Consider the following 21,537-nt stretch of genomic DNA (forward strand, 5'->3'; position numbering starts at 1 on the left):
TGAAAAAATCATAAAACAAGCACCTGTGGCCCTATCACAAACCAGGTGATGGAACACGACAAGGCCCATACCTTTTGGTGCCATATCAAACTAGATTCTTTTGCATCTTACCCATTTCCAGAACATTTAAGAGTGTGTGCATTCACTTATGAGATGAATCATTCATTAATTCATGCATTCACCCATCCATCCATCCATTCATCTATTCATCCATCCATCATCCATTCATTCATCTATCCACCCATCCATTTATCCATCCATCCACCCAGCCATTTATCCATCCATACATCCATTTATCCATCCATCTATCCATCCATACATCCATTTATCCATCCATTTATCCATCCACCTACCCACCCACCCACCCACCCATCCATCCATCCATCCACCCAGCCATTTATCCATCCATACATCCATTTATCCATCCATCTATCCATCCATACATCCATTTATCCATCCATTTATCCATCCACCTACCCACCCACCCATCCATCCATCCATCCACCCAGCCATTTATCCATCCATCCATCCATTTATCCATCCATCTATCCATCCATACATCCATTTATCCATCCATTTATCCATCCATTTATCCATCCACCTACCCACCCACCCACCCATCCATCCATCCATCCATCCATCCATCCATCCATCCATCCATCCATCCATCCATCCATCCATCCATCCATCCATCCATCCATCCATCCATCGTGTCTACCAAGTGTCAGAATGTTGATGGGTAAAAATCCATTTCTACTTTTGGGAGGAGGAAGGCGATCCAAATGGACCTAACCTACAGATGCACAGATTGTTTTTTTGGCTTCCTAGCTGTTCCTAACCAGGTTTAGCCCTCTGGAGCCGGCGTGGGGACCCTTCTGGCAGGAACTACGCGTCCCGGCAGCCTGCGGGGCGGGGAGGCGGAGCCGGGCTGGGTTCGGGGGGCGGGCGCGAGGGGGCATTGTGTCGGGAGCTGGGCGCTGCATTTGTCTGACCGCGGTGCTGCTGCTGCTGCCGGCGGAGCCCTCGTGGTGGTGGTGGCTGGTGGTGGCCGACAGGGGCTCGGAAGTGTCAGCGGCGGCTGGAGCCCGAGCGGGACGGAAGGCAGCGAGCCCCGGCCGGCCGCGATCGCTCGTGGGGGGCGTGTGTCGGTGCCAGCGAAGCAACCAACATGCAGAACGGCGCCTGGCGCCGTGACGACCCCTCCTCCCGTGGCCCAGAGGCCGGGTCCGCTCTGGGGCGGCGGAGAGCATGAAGGAGGCCGGGGGGCCACTCGGATCGGGGCTCAACTAGGGAGCGGCGCGCGCTGCACATTCGCCGGGGCGCGGCGCGGCGCGGCGCATCGGAGCGAGGGCGGGGAGCCGGGCAGGTCGCCCCAGCAGCAGGCGGGAGCCGAAGCCGGGGCCGCCCGGGAGCCGTTCTGATTTTCCGCCGCGCCACGCGAGGGGGGTCCGGAGCAGGCAGCCCCTTGGCCCCCGGCTGGCAGGCGACATGGGCAACGCGGGGAGTATGGATTCTCAGCAGACCGATTTCAGGGCGCACAACGTGCCTTTGAAGCTGCCCATGCCCGAGCCAGGTGAACTGGAGGAGCGGTTTGCCATCGTGCTGGTGAGTGCCCGGGATGTTTGCTTGGTTGGTTGGTTGTGGGGGGCTCGGAGCCGGGCGCTGAAGCTGACCCTCGGGTCCCTTCCCCTTCTCTCTGCGCTTCAACCGGCCTCCGCTTCCAAGGGGAGGCGCCCACCTTTCCTCATTGTGATCTTCTGGGCTCCCTCTTCTCCAGCCTTCTCGCGCTTCGGGCTCGGGGCTAGTGGAGTGTCTCGGCCAGCCCAGAACCCATTGTCTGGCTTGGAGAAGCCCCTCTCCTCTCTCTCTCTCAAAGCATGGACCGGGAGGTGCGGCTTGGAAGCAAGCAAGGAAGGTGGTGTGGGTCTGGGAGGAGGGCCCGAATCTCCGCTAAGGGTTTTTGTTTGTTTGTATATCTAAATTAAAACGACACCGGCAGACCCCGAATTGGGCTGCTGGCTAGTGCACCGGCGCCCGTCACCGGGCCTGCAGGGTCCTCCTGAGCGGGCAGATGGCCCAGGACGCTGCTCCTCTCCCCAGCGAACTTGGAGCACTCACCGTAGAGCATCGGAAGGATGCTCCCCATACCGAACGACTTGGGGGGCATAAAAAACCCCAGCAGAGGGCCAAAGCTTCTCTTCAACCCCGTTTGACTTTTCATTTTGTTTTCGATCTTCAGTGTTAAACCTCAAAGATGAGCACTTTTGCCAGGAGGTGTGGTTATGAGCTGTCCCTCCATTCAGGGGGCGATTTCAACCTTCTCCTTGAACCTCTCCTTTCCCCTAGAACAGTGCCCGGGTTATTCCCAAAATCCTTTTCTTAGAGCTCTCCCAGACTCTTTAGACTCCCTTCTTTCTCCACTTTGCTCTTGGGACCGAGTTTGCTGGGCCCCTCCCGGCCGCAGACTATCAGTGCCTTGGAGGGTGTGGTGGCCTCTTTCCTTGCCCCGGCGCCTATCCCTATGGCAATGGGCCCCCAGGCTCCGTGGTCAGTGTCCAGCCTCAGTTTGAGGGCTTCCCGGAGGGAAACGGGCCAGAGGGGACGCATTCCAGACTTTGATATTTGTAGATATACCTTGCTAGTTCCCTCCAAACGCCACCACGCTGGAGCAGCAAGAGAGAAACTTGTGCTCTGGGAAGGGAAATTTTGTCTGCCTGCCGGCATGGGGCGTGGAGCCTCTCCACTTGGATCAAGACTAGAGTCTATCCTGGGACATTGCCAAAGGCATCCTCCGGCCCATCAGAGGGGGCATCTGCGGGGGTCTCGGTCAGTTCGGTTCTGGAAGGCTGGTTAGCTTTGTGCTCTTGGGACAACCAGGCCGAGCGGAAACCGTGGTTTCTGACCGTGGCAGTCGGGAGATAGATGAAGCCAGCCCAGGCCGCCTGTTTCACTTTGCATCTTCCCTGATTTCTGGACCACAGCTGCTCCCTCCTTGTGCAAGCTGAGACGCTGCAGTGAAGCAGCAAAGACGTAATTATCTCTCACTGCTGCCCCTTGTACACTTGACCTGTCTTTCCAGAGACAGACATTTTAATTCAAAGGCCTTTTCCTACCAGACTGCCAAGTTTTGGATTTGTGGGCTTCCCAGACACTGTGTGTGTGTGTGTGTGTGTGTGTGTGTGTGTGTGTGTGTGTGTGTGTGTGTGTGTGTGTGTGTGTGTAAGAGAGAGAGATATCAGTACAAGTCAAAATAATGCAATTAAGTTCTGCTGAAGTGGGATAGCATTTTTTTTTTTTGTGCAAGAGCTTCCAGTTACCCGACTGATGATTAACACCTGGTATTAATCTTAAGAAAAATAATGTCCAATCATTAATATGTTGGATTTGTGTTACTAAGAAGTCCAGTAGTCACACATTTAGTATGTCCACATTGGCCATTCTGTGGGGCAAGTTCTTTAAGAGCCATGGTTGGTTGGTGGTTAATTTTATTTCACTCACCTCACATACAGTTCCTGGATACAATTCATTTCTTAATTGTTTCCAACATTTGCAGTCTCATAGAACAAGAGGAAAAACAACTCCCCCCCACCCAAAATGCAGGTTAACGTTTAGAGAGTTAGAACTGTTGTGAAAGTTTCAATTGGAGGGGCCCTTCTTGTTAGACACAGACCATAGATGTGGCATCAGGAATCTTCTTTGTGGGGGGTTTCTCTTTTGGTAGAGAAAAAAGTTAGTTGTGCCCATTGTATTTTCAGCTTTGCTTTTCCTTATACACTGCTTCAGAAATTACTCACATTTATTAAATCTTGGAGATCAACCTTGAAAGGCAGATTTTTGTGTGTGTGAGAGAACCCTCCCATGCAGTGTTTGGGGGACCCAGCCTCACTTCAGGGGATACTTAGCCTGATTGTGGAAGCTAAGTAGGTGTAGACTATGGGTGCCAGGGATTGAACTTGGGATCTTGTGCAGGCACATATTTCCTGGTCCTTAGGTGACAGGATTGAGAGCATTTTGGTGGAGGACTACTCACCTATGGACATAAGTAATTCTTCATGAATAATGATTATCAATAATAGATATTGATAATCATTGATAAATCTAGCATTGATATTAGCTTTATTTGCCTAAATGATAAAGTGTAAATGGGGAAGAAAATCAGCTGATGATATTATACAGGAAAGTATATACCTCACTGTAAGTACAGTTTACATCAATAATTAACAGGCCGTTTCAGGCAGTCATGGAAAACAATTCCTCTCATTCTCAAGCTGTAGAATATTTAAAACCTTGGGAACAGTAAATAAAAATTACAGTGGTAGAAATTCATCTTAGTTCTGGGAAATCTGGAGAGAACATCCTTCTTAGTTACAGAACCCATTCCCTCCCCCCATATTAGTCTCTATGAGTAGAATTTTAAAAATATAAGAAATTGGGCCCGGAGAGATAGCACAGTGGCGTTTGTCTTGCAAGCAGCCGATCTAGGACCAAAGGTGGTTGGTTCGAATCCCAGTGTCCCATATGGTCCCCTGTGTCTGCCAGGAGCTATTTCTGAGCAGACAGCCAGGAGTAACCCCTGAGCAACGCTGGGTGTGGCCCAAAAACCAAACCAAAAATAAAATAAAATAAAATAAAAATAAGAAATTAGTGGGGAGCTGGAGATGGAGTCCAGGGGTAAAGGCACTTGGCTTTATTTGTGGCTCATGTCCAGTTCGATCCCTGGCACCACTTGTGGTTCTCCAGCACTGCCAAGAGTGATCTTTGAGCATAGTCAGGAGTAAGCCCCGAGTTTATTGCCAGTTGTTGCCAAAGTTCCCTCCAACTTCCTTAGTAGGAATGGAAAGGTGAACGAGTACATAAATATTTCTTGATTATTATGGGTTAGTAAAACATCTTATTTATTTTTTTGATTGAGATTCTGTGATTTACAGTTTTGTTAATGGTGGTTTATCATGCACAGAATTCCAAATCACATCCATTTTCAGTGTACCCACTTTTTTCTCCTAAGGACCCTATGCACTTCTGTTTCAAACCTGCTCCCCCAGTTCTCCATCAAACTATGTTGTGTGGATACATTTTCCCAGGATGTTGCCTTTGCCTTCTATTGCTACCTTGCTATGTATCTTTAAGTCCCACAAATGAAAGAGATCATTTAGTATCTATTTTCTTCTGATTGACTTCACTTAGCACGGTATCTCTGTCATAGGAAGTTACATGATTTTGTTCTTTCTTAGAGCTGCATTGTTTTCTATTGTGTCTATATACCACAACCTCTTTTTATTTTGCTTTGGTGGTTTGGGCCACTCTCAGGGTTTACTTCTGATTCTATGCTCAGGGTTCACTCGCCTCTTGGCGGGGTTCAGGTAGACAATATGAGATGCCAGAGATCAAATCCAAGTTAGGCATGTGAAGGCAAGTGCCCTACTCACTGTTCTATCTCTCCAGCCTTATACCAAAACTTCTTGATCGTTCATTCATATGGACATATGGGTTATTTCCGTATTTTGGTTGTTGTCCTAAGAGCTGTAGTAAACATAGGTGTGTATGTATCCTTTTAAATTAATGTTATTTTGTGTGTATGCTTTGGGGATGAGAGACGCTGACAAGTGATATTGCTGGATCATTAGGGAGTGCTAGTCCTTTTGTTCTTTTTTAAGGTTTTTGGGCAGCATTCGACTCTGAGTTTAGGAATCATTCCTGGTGAGTTTAGGAGAAAATATGCAGTGCCAGCGATAGAACCAGGTTCAAGGCAAGCGCCCTAGTCACTGTACTATTTATTTCTCCAGCTTCTTAGTCCTATTTTTTGGGAGAGATTTCCTTTTTATTTTCCATAGAGGCTGAACTAGACAACATTCCCACCAACAGTGGGTGAGGACTTCTTTCTCACCATAGGCTTTAAACTTTTTCAAATACATTTTTCTTTTAATAACAAAAGCGATTTTATTTATTTATTTATTTATTTATTTAATTTTGGTGGTTGGGCCACACCGGGTGATGCTAAGTGGTTAGTCCTGGATTTGCGCTCAGAAATCATTCCTGGCTTAGGGGACCATATGAGACGCCGGGGGATCAAACCGCAGTCAGTACTAGGCTAACACTAACAAGGCAGATGCCTTACCACTTGTGCCACTGCTCTGGCCCCAGAAAAGGTATTTTTATAAATAACTAATTTTGTAATGATATTAAAAATGACCTTATTGTTACTATATGTGCAACAGGGTGTTACACATACTGGTGTGGTCATAGATGGAAGTGCCAAAGAACTTCTTTTGGTGTATATGGTTGGTAATAGGGATCCAACTCAAGGCCTCATATTTACAAGAAAGAAATCTCAAGATCTTGCACCATACCTCAGCCCACAGGAAGAAAATGAGATTAAAAAATTATCTTTTGGGGCCAAAGAGGTGGCTTCGTAAGGTGTCTGTCTTGCAAGCGCTAGCCATGGAAGGACCGCGGTTTGATCCCCCGGTGTCCCATATGGTCCCCCCAAGCCAGGGGCAATTTCTGAGCACTTAGCCAGGAGTAACCTCTGAGCATCAAACGGGTGTGGCCCAAAAGAACAAAAACAAACAAAAAAATTATCTTTTGAGTTACTGAACTTATAATTTACAGCTAGATAAACATTAGATCTAAAGTAAGTGTGTGTGTGTGTGTGTGTGTGTGTGTGTGTGTGTGTGTGTGTGTGTTATAGTTTGGTTTTGATTTTGGTGCCATACCCAGTGGTGCTCATGGGCTACTTTTGGCATTGTTCCTGAAGGTTCTCCATGTTCTACCTAGGGCTTAACCTAGGCCTCCTGCATGCAGCATAAGTGCTCAGTCCTTTGAGTTATCTCTCTGGCCCTGTATCCACATTTTGTGTCCATAATTCTCTTTAAGAGAAGCTTATCTTCAGTATTATAGTAATACAAATTATTTAAGGGAGAAGCTTACTGACTTCTTGTTCTCATTGAACTATTTGTTTCCTTGAATGTACCTTTCAGGTAGAGTTTTAAGGTGATGAACCTTTGTGTATATGAGGCATCTATTATTCTTAGATAGAAGTATTCATGAATTATAAATTTAGTTACCACCAAATCTTTATCTGATAGAAATAAACACCTGTTCACAAGCATTACTAGATTCTTTATTTTAAAAAATGGTATTATGTAGGTGATTCTTGGTGTGGTAAGCAGTTGATCTTTGTACACAAATACCTCTTTCTTCATTAAGCATTTTTTTTTTTTTTGGTTTTTGGGCCACACCGGCGGTGCTCAGGGGTTACTCCTGGCTGTCTGCTCAGAAATAGCTCCTGGCAGGCACGGGGGACCATATGGGACACCGGGATTTGAACCAACCACCTTTGGTCCTGGATCGGCTGCTTGCAAGGCAAACGCCACTGTGCTATCTCTCCGGGCCCTTCATTAAACATTTTATCATGACCCATAGGAGCTGTCCTTTAAAATTATTCCTTTATTTAATTAGTTTTATTATTTAATTTTTGGCGTTAGGGCCATACTAAGCAGTGCTCTCAGGACTTACTCCTGGTCTTGTCCTCCTGATGGTGCTTGGGGGATTATTTATGATGCTAGGGACCAAACCCAGGCCAGATATCTGCAATGCAATGCCTTACGCTCTGTAGGTCTTAGAATTCTTGCTTTAAGTTTTATTTTCTTTTAATTTTTCTCTTTTATTATGTCCCTAGGTTCTCTCTCATCCCCCAGACTGCCCCTTGGCAGGCATATAACAAGTTTATTTCATATTATTTGCTTTAATAAAACTTAAAGAAATAACAAATAGAATTATCAGAAAATGAATCAATAAAAGTCAATTTGTGATGATTGAGGGCCACATTCAGTGGTCCTTAGGGGTTAGGCGCTGCACTTCTAGTTGGCTCGGGGAACCATATGGTGCCTGGGATCAAACCTGGGATCTGAGTGCAAGGCAGATTCCCTACCCACCATACAATTATTCTTCGCTTCTCCTTTATCCTTTAAAGGAGCTCTTTTTTTAGTTTTTTTTTTTTGTTTGTTTGTTTGTTTTGGGTCACACCTGGCAGCACTCAGGGGTTACTCCTGGCTCTATGCTCAGAAATCGCTCTGGCAGGCTCAGGGGACCATATGGGATGCCAGGATTTGAACCACCTTCCTTCTGCATGCAAGGCAAACGCCCTACCTTCATGCTATCTCTCCGGCCTGTAAAGGAGCTCTTTTAACACTTCTTGCAGGACTGATTCCAAGGCTACGAATTCCCTAAGCTGTTGCCTGTTCATGAAGCTGTGTATCATTTCTTTAACTTTGAATGATAATCTAGCAGGATAGAATATTTTTGTGAAGTGTTCATTTTGTTGAGCTTTTGTATTATATCTGCCTATATTCTTTTGGTTCATAGAGTCTCATTTGATAGATCTGCTGTACATCTTATGGGCTTTCTTTTTTTATGTAAGTTCCTTTTGTGATCTTACTGTTTATAATATTCTGTCTCTATCATTGGATTTTGTCATTTTGAGTATAATGTGTCTTGCAAGTTTTTCTAGTTGGATCTATTTTTACTGGAACCCTTTGGGCCTCTTGGATCTTAGTGCCCGTAAACCTCAACTCTGGGAAATTCTTACTGAGGAATTCTTTAACTATTGTTTCTTCATCACATTTTCTTTTCTTTTCTTTTTTTTTTTTTTTTTTTTTTTTGGTTTTTGGGCCACACCCGGTGTTGCTCAGGGGTTACTCCTGGCTGTCTGCTCAGAAATAGCTCCTGGCAGGCACGGGGGACCATATGGGACACCGGGATTTGAACCAACCACCTTTGGTCCTGGATCGGCTGCTTGCAAGGCAAATGCCGCTGTGCTATCTCTCCGGCTTCTTATATTCTTTTTCTTGGAGCTCACTACATAGTTCTCTGGTATGCTGTTCATTTTTTTTCCAGATTATTTTCTACTGTCTGTTTTTTCCTAATGATTTATTTCTTCTTATCTTGGAGCTTCTTTTGCTTAGCTGCTGTTATTTTGTCATTTAGAACTTCTACTGAGTTTTTTAAATATCACTGATCATGCTTTTCATTTCTGTCATTTCTGGTTGTACTTTTTTTTTTTGGTTGTACTTTTTTCTCTTCAACTTTTACTTTCTCTGCTTCGCTCACTACCTGTGCTGTTGTCTTTGAACTTATTGAACACTGTCATCACAGTGTCATTAAAGACACTGTCTGAGGATTTACTAGTGTTGTTTAGGTCTTTGGTGATACTGTTTTCTCTCATTAAACTTGAAGAGTTTCTACATATTTTCCCCATTGTTTTTCTAGTGCTCTTGCTTTGTGTGAGTGTGTGAGTCATTGAAGTTATCCCTCCTGGATGATGCTGAGGGATTAAACTGAAGGTTACTTTCTGTATATCCTCATGGAATGACAGGAATGACTGTGGGGCTGGAGAGATAACACATCATTGATAGGGCATTTGCCTTTCATGTGGCCAACCTGGGAGGGACCAGGTTCAATTCCGGCATCCCATATATTCCCCCAGTCTGCCAGAGGCGATTTTGAGTGCAGAGCCAGGAGTAACTTCTGAGCACCACTGGGTGTGGTCCAATAACCAATCAATCAATCAACATTCTTTTTAATTTTGTTTTTTTGGGCCACACCCGTTTGATGCTCAGAGGTTACTCCTCACTAAGCGCTCAGAAATTGCCCCTGGCTTGGGTGGACCATATGGGATGCCGGGGGATCGAACTGTGGTCCTTCCTTGGCTAGTGCTTGCAAGGCAGACACCTTACCTCTAGTGCCACCTCTCTGCCCCACATCATTTTTTTTTTTAAAAAGGAATGACTTGGGCCGGAGCGGTGGCACAAGTTCCATATGGTCCCCCAAGCCAGGAGCAATTTCTGAGTGCAAAAAAAAAAAAAAAAAATGACTGAGCAGCACGTAATCTGTTGAACAGATCTGTAACATAGCTGTATAAGTGGCCTCATGCTTCAGGAGCTATAGAATGGGCCCTTAAAATGGTATGTGTCTGGTATGAAGGCTGCTGGGACTCACCTGGTAGGTAGGGGCTTTGCTTCCTGTTCTGAAATAGGTCCAGTGATGTCAACTGGAGGCAAACCTCACTTGAATGGTGGATGAGCAAGGAGAAAGTCATCTCAAGTTTCATTTTTAGGCCCTTGCTCCCAGCTACTTTAGATAGATAGGCTGTTATGCAAGCAGATTAAAAAGAAAAAAAAAAGATTAGGATGTAATGGTTTAGGGAAGTGTTATTTTATATTTAATACTAAGCACTACTTTGGTGTCCGAGTGAATTTGCTTTTCATTTTATTTTCTTATTCTCTGGTTGAGGGTTCTTTTGCCTTAGGAAACAGTGGGAATATTAGCTTAGTACCTTCTATGAGAATGTCCTGTGCTTTCATGTTATCTTTATAATTTTGCCAACTATTAGCAACATTATACATGAAAAGATAAAGATTACCTTAATTTGTCTGAAGGCATAGTCATTGAATAACTAGGATATTTTTTTTTATATTTTGGCAACATCTGGCAGGGCTCAGAGGTTGCTGCTTGTTCTATGGGCAGGTATTACTCCTAGGTGTGCTCTTTATACTATAGCATCAAGGATTGAACTGGCCACAGCTGTGTGGCAAGACAAACATTTTAACCCAGACAATCTCTCTGGCACCTAATCTGGGATTTTAAACTAGGTTTGGAACTCTGCCTTCTGTATGCTCCACTTCTCTGTGCCTCCCCATTGTATTATCTGATGTATGCATAAAATTGGAAGAGGAAAATAAAAGAGGCCTAGCAGTAGCAGGGGCATTGTGAAAAAATGTTCTTTTAATCTGGTAATGCAAACGACAAATTAGAAAATTGGTAGAAATTTCTTAGATGTGACCAAAGTGTCATTCACTTGATGTTTCTCTTTAGATGTCAAATATTTTGGTATCTTCACAGTGCCTGTTCTATTTTCAAGCATGGAATTAAGTATTGATTTGATCCAAAAGTAAACTCTTCAGTTTTTCTTTCATGTCAAGAAGGAAGAAGGAATGTTGTCATTTAAATCATTCCATTTACCTCAGCAGTAACCGTCTGAGCTGTTTTGTTCCCCAAAATATAGATATTTAGGACTGTAGCCTTTCATTATTATTAGCATGTGTTTTCTCTGAAATAATACCGGTATAAATCATAAAACAATTTTGGTGGGGGTTTGATTTTGATGATGCTCATCAGAACTTACTCCTGGCTCTATACTTGGGGATCACATATGGTGGTGGTCAGGGGTCCTATGGGATGCCAGGGATCAAATTTCAGTTGGCAAGTGCCTTACCTGCTGTACTACCTCTCTAATTCCCAAGTCATAAAAATACATTTCATATCTACTGTAGAATCTGATCTAGGACTGATCTCTGAATTCAAATGTTTGGCTCTCGTGAAAGTTGAGGCAACATCTTGGTCTGATGAAATTTGGTGATGAAAAATTGTAAAACCTTTAGTTATAAGAATGTGTTTTGCGGGGCCAGAGAGATAGCATGGAGGTAAGGCATTTGCCTCACATGCAGAAGGTCGATGGTTCGAATCCCGACGTCCCATATGGTCCCCCAAGCCTGCCTGGGGCAATTTCTGAGTGTAAAGCCAGGAGTAACCCCTGAGCGCTGCCGGGTGTGACCTAAAAAAACAAACAAAAACAAAACAAAACAAAAAAAGAATGTGTTTTGCTTCTCATATGGCAAATTACATTGGCCTGGGAAGCAGGAGCCCTTATTTTTCAAATAGTGTCTCCTGTACAACATGGGCAAGTTGTTAAGTCTTTTGTCTGGTTGTTGACTTTCCTTCTGTGTGGATAGGAAAAAGATTGGATATACTTGTTATGATAGGCATGATGTCTTTGAAACCATAGTACCAGAGAGGGTGAAATGTTGAGAATTCAGTGGCTGACTTAAAATCTGGAAGCACATTTTGTTTTTGTTTTTGTTTTTTATTCTTAGGTCACACCCAGTGATGTTCAGGGGTTAATTTTGGCTTTGCATTTAGGGATCACTCCTGGTGGGGGTTGGGGGATTAAATGGGGTGTCAGGGATTGAACCTCAAGTTAACTGTATGCAAGGCCAGTTTCTTACCCTACTGTTATCCCTTAGTATGCGTTTTCCTCTGAAATAACATCAGTATAAATCATGAAAACAATTTTTGTAGGAGTTTGTTTTTGGGTCACACTTGGTGATACTCATCAGAACTTACTCCTGGCTCTGTACTTGGGGATCACATATGGTGGTGGTCAGGGGACCTATGGGATGCCAGGGATCAAATTTCAGTTGGCAAGTGTATACCTGCTGTACTACATCTCCAGTCCCCAAATCATAAAAACACGTTTAGTATTTTATGTACCACTAGTACTATCATCCTGGCCCCTAAAAGAATTTTCTGGCAGAAAGCAGGTAGTTTCCTTTGTGTGCTATAGAGGGTATATCTCTGTAGGGTCTGTGACTGAAAACTGCATTAAGCTTAAGGAAAAGTCTTCTGACATTTAGTGGTGTCAGAAAGTGGAGAGATGTGGAGCAGTTCTAATGACTGAAAACTCTTTCTGATTTCCAGACCTAGCTGGTGCTTTATGGGGTTTGAAGATGGGGAACCTTTATGGTATTGATACCTCAAGTTCTCCTCACTCCATTGAAGAACAATCTCTCCTCACTGAAGATGCTTCATGAATCTTTCATCTTTCTTTTTTGGGAGAAGGAGAAGAAATGGAGATCACACCTCACAGTTCTTAAGGGCTTCTTTTCTCCTGTCTCCATTCTTTCTTTCTTTTTTTTTTTTTTTTTTGGTTTTTGGGTCACACCCAGCAGCACTCAGGACTTACTTCTGGCTCTACGCTCAGAAGTTACTCCTGGCAGGCTTGGGGGACCATATGGGATGCCGGGATTTGAACCACCGTAATTCTGCATGTAAGGCAAACACCCTACTTCCATGCTATCTCTCTGACCCTCCTGCCTCCATTCTAAGGGATTTCTCTTGGTAGTGCTTGATGTGAATGCCAGGAATTGAACTGATTTCGGCAGTGTGCAAGGCAATGGGGTGCCAGGGATCAGATTAGTGTCATCTTTTTTGTCTCTGGAGCAGAGCTAACTCATCTCTTGCTCTCCCTTTGAGGGGTGTCTACTACTTCCTCTTTCATCCTGCTCTCTTCTCCAGAGCCTTTTGTTTCAACATAACACCAAGCACAACTCCATTTCCTACGTATGGGATAGATGTGGGAACAATGTCTAGGGAAGAGCTGGTAGGCTGGAGAGCTGTCTCATGGGCTGTGATTCAACTCAGGCCCATAGATGTGGACGAGATGGCTGGGACTCTAAATTGGATAATATTTCCAATGGGAAGGGTAATGGTAGTTGATATAGAAAGATATAAGTGTACTTTCTTGGGTTGTGCAAAGGGCTGGAGCACATGTTTTATTTGTGGGAGCTCTGAGTTTGATCCCTGGCACTGCATGTTTCCACCCCCACCTGCCCAACCTCAGTATAGAGCAGGGAGTAACCTCTCCTCAAACACTCCTATAACTAGAAAGAGCCAATAAAAGAGAGAGAAGTGTACTTTCTTTCCATACTTTAAAAAATGACAAAAGGATTATGGGGATGAGTCAAGTGGTAGAGTACACGTGTAGGGTGTCCAAGGCTCGCAGTCTGTCCTGGGCATCACGTGGCCCCTTGAGCACTATTGGCTAAGGCTCTGGTTGCCTCTAAGCACCACCTGTCACAGTAGAACTGGGTGCGACTCTATTACAAAACTACCCAACAACCACAAAACCTGCCCTGACTGATAGTGATATGAGAATTCTTGAAGGGCACCTTATCCCAAACTTTTCTTTAGTTCCCAGGATACACTGTAACTCCCCCACCCCCTATGAGTGTTCTAATTCTATTGGAAACTGACTGTCATGACTCTCAAGCAGCTTTATTTCACAGTCTTTGCTGTATTGCTCTCTTCTATGCCTTGGAAAGAAAAACGTTGAAGTGATCAGAGCCTGTGGTCTCCTTAGATCATCTCATTCGGTTGAATTCTATGTGGTGCACATGCTCCTGGCCTGCTCTCTCTCAGAGACTAAGTAACTAATGTCATGTGTCATGGGGAAAGGTGTCAGAGAATTTGCCTTGCCCCTGTGCAACTGGGCCTAAATGGGTCAGGGGGTGTGATGGGGTTTCTGTCTCAATTATTGACTGAATTGTTTAGGAACCTGACTTGCCCCTGTTTTCCCTCATGCACTGTTTGGCTGAAAGGTTAAGGGAAAATGAGGAGAGTGGCAAGCAATAACTTTGGCCCTCAAACTTGGTCACATGCCAGCATTACCTGGGCATCTCCAAAAATAAAGCCACTCAGCTCCTACTATAGACTGTGTGTGAGCTGAGCACCCGTGTTTTTGAAAGTGCTTTAGGAGATTTTTAATTAGCACCATCCTTCTAGATGAGTGGTTCTCTCTTTTCTGAACCCCTTGAAGACCAAAGCACGGAGTTAAAAGCATAGTAAAAAAAGAAGTGTTTACAGGGTACTAGAAAATTCAGAAAAATTAGACAGTTTTGAGGATTACTAAAACCTTTCTCAAAAGCCCCAAGATGAGAAATAAATGAGAAATGCTTCAAAGCATGTGAGTTTAATTAAACTCTTTAAGAAATGCCCATCAAAGCGTCAAAATAAAAATTTGCAGAGAAAGTTCTGTATATGATAGCTTAGGAGTCACCCATGACCCAGAGCTATTCTTGGTGCAAAGCAATCAATAAATCAATTGTATTTTTGCTTAGGCCTCTATTCTCAAGCCTAATTGTTGGTTCAGTGCTAGCTTTTTGCTTTGATCTCTGGTTCTACCACTTTACAAAGACTTGATGAGCTTCGCTTCCCGGAGTGAAATTCAAATACACTTGTGAAATGTAAACAACATTCATTTATTAAGAATCCTATAATCAAGGCAAAATTGGCATGCGTACATATGCAATTAGTCTTGAGAATAGAAAGATAAATTGGATGCCAGGTCCAAGTTGATTGTTCTCAACGCAAGACTTCAGTTATTCTTTTAATAGTTGTAACATAAGCAAATTGACATTCTTCTTACACAGAGTCTTTTACATTTGTGGTTAGGTTTTTGAGGACAGCAAATGTGGTTTCCTAATTGAGGGATAGAAGTGATTTTTATCTCATTTTTATCTGGAAATGTACGTGAACCTTCTGAGAAAATATAGCTAGTTTATGACCCCAGAAAACTTTTTAGTAATTAGTAACAGGGTTAGAAATATATACTTAACTGCCAATCTTAAGAGAATAATAATGGAGTCATCGAGGGCTGATTCAGTGACAAAAGTGTCTTTTTTTTTTGTTTGTTTTGTAAGTGTTAGGCGATGTGTTTGGTTTCTGGCACTGCACCCACACAGGTTGAATTTGATCCAGGTAGCTTTCTTGTTTGGGATCTGATTACCACAACAAGGGATGACATCTTCAAGGCATCATGCCAGGGATGTGGAAGCACTACAGATAAAGGTGAGTGCAGGTGTGTGGCAAGTTTACCCAGTGAGGTCTGAGCCACCATGTGTCATCTTTGTGGAAATGGAGGAACTGAAACACAATGGTGATGGAATCCAGTCTGTAGCTTGATTGGTTAGTTTTAGTTCTGTCCTTTTCAATCTATGAAATTGTCAACCTTATTGTTCCTTCAAGGAAAAATGCCCTTTTAGTGGAATGGGGGATAAAAAGACTCTGATTTTCTGTTTTGGCAGTGCTCATGGCTGTGTGCTCAGGGATCACTTCTAGAGGAAGACTATAATGAGCTTTCTTTACTTCCAAGAAGGCCAGTTCCTAATTTCTTGGGACCTGGCTGGAGAGATGTACAGCTGGTGGGGTGCTTGCCTTGCAGGCAGCCGACCCAGCTTTGATCCCTGGCATCTCATATCTGTCCCCTGAGCAGCACCAGGAGTAATTCCTGAGTGCAAATCCAGGAGTAACTCCTAAGCATTGCTAGGTATGGCCTACAAATGAAAAACAGCGACAATAAAAACAACAATGACAACAACACAAAAACAAAACAAATTTTTGGGACTGGAAGCCATAAACTTGGAATTGGTGATTTTTCAGAAAGCCATAAACTTGGAATTGGTAATTTTCTAGGTTTGATCACAGAATCTTTTTTCAGTTGCCAACTAATGGTCTCCTGGGTTTAGATTGTGCATCCTCCTAAGTTTGGGGAAGCATCCAAGTTGCCTACATCCGACTTACCTTACATCATTTAATAGAAGATGTTTTGATTACCGGATTTGACTTTCTAAAAAGCAGTTGTTCAGATTATTTATGAATCCTTGTTTAATGAAATAATCTTTTAATTATAGACATCTATGTTTTTGTTATCTCACAAGTATTGATCAGATTTTAATGATAGTTTCCTCTAATTTTACTATCAATTTCAGAGACTTTTAAAACTTATTTTTTGTTCTAGTCTTTTAGGTGATATCCACATTATCCTTGCTTTTTTTTTAAAATAAAAAGTAGTATACAATTATAAATATCATAAAGTGTTCAGTGTGATGGATATCCCCAAACTGAACAAAGCTGTAACCAACTTCTGTTGCATCAGGAATTAAAATTTCTATTTCCTGGGCCCGGAGAGATAGCACAGTGGCGTTTGCCTTGCAAGCAGCCGATCCAGGACCAAAGGTGGTTGGTTCGAATCCCGGTGTCCTGTATGGTCCCCTGTGCCTGCCAGGAGCTATTTCTGAGCAGACAGCCAGGAGTAACCCCTGAGCACTGCCGGGTGTGACCCAAAAACCAAAAAAAAAAAAAAATTTCTATTTCCCAGTTGTTCTTCAAATGTGGCTCTTGCTCCCCAGTTGCTGGTGCATTCCCTAAGCTTACCTTTTGAGTAGTCAATTTAAATTATCTACTAAATAGGCAGGTAGGCTACGAGATTGTGCTATGAATTGATTCTAAATGATTCTAACCATGCAGCTTTCACCATTTCAAGAAATTTCCTCAGTCTGAGTAAACTCTAAGGAAATTGTAGCTCTGACATGGCTGCATCTTCCTGTGGCTTTTTTCATTATGCCAACATTGATTTCTTGATGACATTGTGTGTACATCCTTCTCCTAACACCAAGAAGAGAATATTGTGATTTATTTTTTTAGAGGAAGGTATGAATGGGGAAGGGTTTCTTGATTAAAATGAATGTTGGCAGTTTGGACTTCAGTACAGCAGTCTTAGAATAATTGTTTTGATATAAAGCTGTAGAGGAAAATAAATCTATTTCTGGCATGTGTGAGGTTGCATGTTTCTGCTTGTCTATGTGAATTTTCCCCAGGTAGACCAGTGTCCAACCGTATCACAGATGTGCATATGTTGTCATTCATTGGTGTGTCTACATTGTTCAAGTTGAATATATGAACTGATTCTTTACCTTGTGTTCTGGGTTGGTGGGCTAAGCTTAGGCCACTGGCTAGCCTGAATTTGGAATAAATTGGGTGAGAAATAAATGAATGATTATAAACAATTCTTTAATAGTAGAATTGTTTGGGGCTTTGTTTAGAAGTTTCGTGGTACACAGCATATAGAAAAATTGAAGGAACTTGACTTTTGCTTTGATCTACTAACCTATATTGGCTTTATTTTCTGTCATTTTGCTTTAAACTTAGATGCTAAGAATTTATGAGATGTTAATTGAGGACTACCTCTACTAGAAATTAGAGTTCTTAGGTGCAACTTTTGTATTTTGACTTTCAAACCTAAAATTTTGTTCTTTACCTTTTATTAATTTTCCTTTCTTTCCTTTTTCTCTTTTTGGTGTTGCTACATCCAAGTCCTTGCCATTTTGTGTGTGTGTGTGTGTGTGTGTGTGTGTGTGTGTGTGTGTGTTTTGGGGGCCATACCCAGTGGTGCTTACTTATTCCTGTGTTTTTTTTTTTGATCAGGAATTACTCCTGGTGGTGATTGTGGGACTAGTTAGGGTGTTAAGGATTGAACCCGGGTTGGCCGTATGCAAGGTTTTCAATTTTGTGACGATTCTTTTGAAATATTAGAAGATATCAGTCAGATCATAAATTTCATCTTTTAGTTCAGTTTTTCCCCCCAAACTCTCTTCTGCTATTTCCGTCCTTGACTTGATTTTATCTCTTCGTGTCCACATGGAGAATAGGCCACAGAATAGGCCTGTACTTTTCTGCCATTGGGATTCTTCTCAGTAACCTTCTGCATGTTTTGGACTTTCTTTTTTTCCCTCTGCTTGAAAATATGCCCAAACTGCCACACCTTTATGAAATCTTATACCCCTTCTTCCTTATGTCTTTGTATATCCACTTCAGCTCAGGGAATAGTACGGGGAAGTGGGGGAAACAGCTTTTCTTTTCTTTGATCTCTTTATAGTATGAATAGTGTGAATTATCTCTGACTCATGAGGTCCTTGATTAAATAGTCCCTTATGTAAGGTGTGTCTTTAAATAAGGGGATGCTTTTATGTATTGCATTGTAGTCGCTTTTTACATTCTTAGCCACTTGTTTCCTTTCTGCTTTATTTGCCAGCTCACACTGTGGGCTCTGAGAAGATAGAATCACTTCTTACAGAGCCTGGCAGCTTTTCTTTCCCTGGTTCAGAGGGACCAGGTTCTTTCCTTGGCCCAGAGTTTTAGTAGATAGTCCCTCTGATGAGTATGGTGCCCACTAAACCTTTGTGTTGAAGTGACACTTTGTCACCAGTTCTTGGTATTCCCATCTCACTTGACAATAAGTTTCCAAAGATAGGTGCTTTAAGGAGTAAGTCAGCATTCTTTTTTTTTTTTTTTTAATAATTTTTATTGAGACCAATGTGGATTACAAGTCTTTCACAGTTATATTTAAGGTACATAGTGACAGTGGATTAGGGCAATTCCCACCACCAGTGTGGACTTCTCACCACCACTGTGCTCTGCATGCATTCCATACTTCCACCCTTAGCCCCCTGGACTGCTAGTGTAATAGGTCCTTTCTGTATAGCTTGTTGTAGTTTGGGCCTCGATTCTATTGTTGTTGACTTTTGGTTGGGTATTTAGGTCTGATCATTTTTTATTTCCACTCAATCCTCCTGAGACCCCTTTGCCCCTGTTACCATCCACTTTTTTTTTTCTCATTTTGTAGGAGGACATAGAAATATGAGGCAGAATAAGATGATTCATGTTCTATGATTCTGTTAAAAAAAATGTAAGTGGGGGTGAGCCCCTGTCTAGAAACTATAAATATAACTTTAAAAGAAGAAAAAGAAAGAAAAAGAAAAATAAGAAAAGGGATAATAGTAATTTTTAAAAACATACTCAATGAGTGGGACCTGTAACATAAGTCTATGGTGTGCAGTTGCCTATTTCAGTGGTCTCTGTGGTCATAGCTTTAGGACATAGTAGAAGACATAATCAAAAGGCAATGGGTAAATTGGAGTGGTTTACTTCTTTTTTTTTTTTTTTTTTTTTGGTTTTTGGTTTTTGGTTTTTTTGGTCCCACCCGACAGCGCTCAGGGGTTAATTCTGGCTCTGCCCCTGGCAGGCTCAGGGGACCATATAGGATGCCGGGATTTGAACCACCGTTTGGCTGCGTGTCAGGCAAATGCCCTACCACTGTGCTATCTCTCCAGGCCCTAAATTGAAGTATTTTACCAAGACATTGTCATAATGAGCACTGTATATGGAGTCTAATATGATAAAGCACCGAATTGCGAAATTAGGGTGTTCAACCATTATCTCCAAGAACCTCTGTGGACAAAGAAGTTGAAGAGTTACTTAATACGTAAGAAAATTAAGGCACTAAAACATACTGATAGTGAGCATTGCAGTGGAGTCCCTGACATCCAGTCATATTCTGCACCTGATTCTGTGGATAAAAACATTGGAACATTATCATAGGCTTTTGTAGTGAGAGATCGATTGAACACCTGCTCAATCTAAACAGCTGTTTCCGTTGTTGCAGGTTTCTTTGTGGTATAAGAGAGAGTCAAAGCTTTGTGTTTCTCCTCTTCCGCTTGATTTGATAGCATCTCCTCCCTATACCCACACCTGTGATGTTCGGATTATCTAACATTTAGACTTTTGTGTTTCTTCATAGAAGAAAAGTGATTTAAATGATATAAGTAATATCATTTTGTATTTATCTTTCGTCTTCTGGCAGTAAGTCAGGGTTCTTTTTTCACCTGGACAGTTAGTTGTTCATTAAGGGAAGGTTGCAATGGCTGAAGGAAGTCAGAGTTTTTCATTGATGCCTAGTGCCATGGGCCTTTTATAATACACTGTCATCGGATGGGTGACTCTCTCTCTCTCTCTCTCTCTCTCTCCTTCTCTCTCCCTCTCTCTCTCTCTCTCTCTCTCTCTCTCTCTCTCTCTCTCTCTCTCTCTCTCTCTCTGTCTCTCTCTCTCTCTCTCTCTCTGCAGGAAGCCCAATCACAGCAATACCAGTAATGGAACCTGGTGCTCCCTGCAGTATAGAAGCATGTACTCCAGCTCCAGGAGCTGTTGCATGGTCCCAGCCTCGAACTTTCTTATTATTTTTGATTAAAATTTTGAATAAAGTATTAATCTTTTCCCTTTTTGTTTCTGGGACACATGTGGTGGTGCTCAAGATTTATTCCTGGCTTTGTGCTCAGGGATCATCCCTTGGGAAGTCATATGTGGTACATGGGAAAGAGCGGGTAGAGAAGGATAGAACTGGATTAGTTACACATCAGGCAAGTAACCTTGCCCACTGTATACTATTTCTCTGGCCCCAACATAGGACTCTTTCTTGTCTCTGTACTCTGGATCACTCCTGTTAAGCTCAGGGGATCACATGTGGTGCCAGGGATTGATTTAATCAGAATTTACCTCCTGCAAGACAAGCTCCCTACTCATCCTGTACTATCTCCGGCCCAACCTTCATCATATTTTCTATGGCATGAACAGAGATTAATTGAACACTATTCCTTGCTTGGATATGGTGATACCTATTTTCTTTTTTCTTTCTTTCTTTTTTTTTTTTTTTGTCTAGTAAAGATATTTCCTAGTTATCTTTCATGATGCTGAGTTCCTATAAATGAATCGGGCAAATGAGGCATTCAAGTTTTGTGGTACGTAATAGCAGAAGGTGGTAAAGTTTGTGTTCTCTTCTAAGTCTTCTGCACTATAACTGTAGGGTGCACCCTACTTAAAATACTGTCAGGTTTATGTCCCTTGCTTGTTGTTCTTTATGAGCTCTGTCTTTGATGATTGTGGCTACTCTTGCACAGAGTTACTATCTTTCTTTTACAACATTGAGATCTACAAGTCTCGGCTGATAAAGTAAGAACTTTGCCAATGGTGGTAAAGAGGTAGGATTTGAACCCAGGATTACTTGAAAAGAAAGCTACTTCTTTCTATGAATAATAAATATTTTCTCATTTTCATAAGGATGCTGTAAATTCAAGCTTCCCGTTCTTCATTTTACATCTCAATTCATTCATTAATAGCTGTACTTTATATGAATACACCTTGTTTTCTGTGTTATGGACCTTGAATTTAAGAGACTCAGATGTGCTTGGGAAAACAAACAAACTTCATAAATGTTCATAATCATTTGAGTTGTAGATTTCTTTTTTTTTTTTT

General features: G+C 42.5%; 1 protein-coding gene across 3 annotated transcripts in view; it reads left to right on the plus strand.

Annotated features, from left to right (window-relative positions):
• Positions 1-1,036: 1,036 nt before the first annotated feature.
• The window catches only part of FMNL2 (formin like 2), a 350,132-nt gene continuing 329,631 nt past the window's right edge, over positions 1,037-21,537 (plus strand). For all 3 annotated transcript variants that reach the window (XM_049773056.1, XM_049773055.1, XM_049773057.1), the window contains exon 1: positions 1,037-1,605. In XM_049773056.1, the coding sequence (XP_049629013.1) occupies positions 1,489-1,605 (117 nt within the window). In that variant the 5' untranslated portion in view covers positions 1,037-1,488. The remainder of the gene's footprint in view (positions 1,606-21,537) is intronic.

The sequence above is a fragment of the Suncus etruscus genome, chromosome 5, assembly GCF_024139225.1.
Source record: "Suncus etruscus isolate mSunEtr1 chromosome 5, mSunEtr1.pri.cur, whole genome shotgun sequence".
In the NCBI taxonomy this organism is placed as follows: Eukaryota; Metazoa; Chordata; class Mammalia; order Eulipotyphla; family Soricidae; genus Suncus; species Suncus etruscus.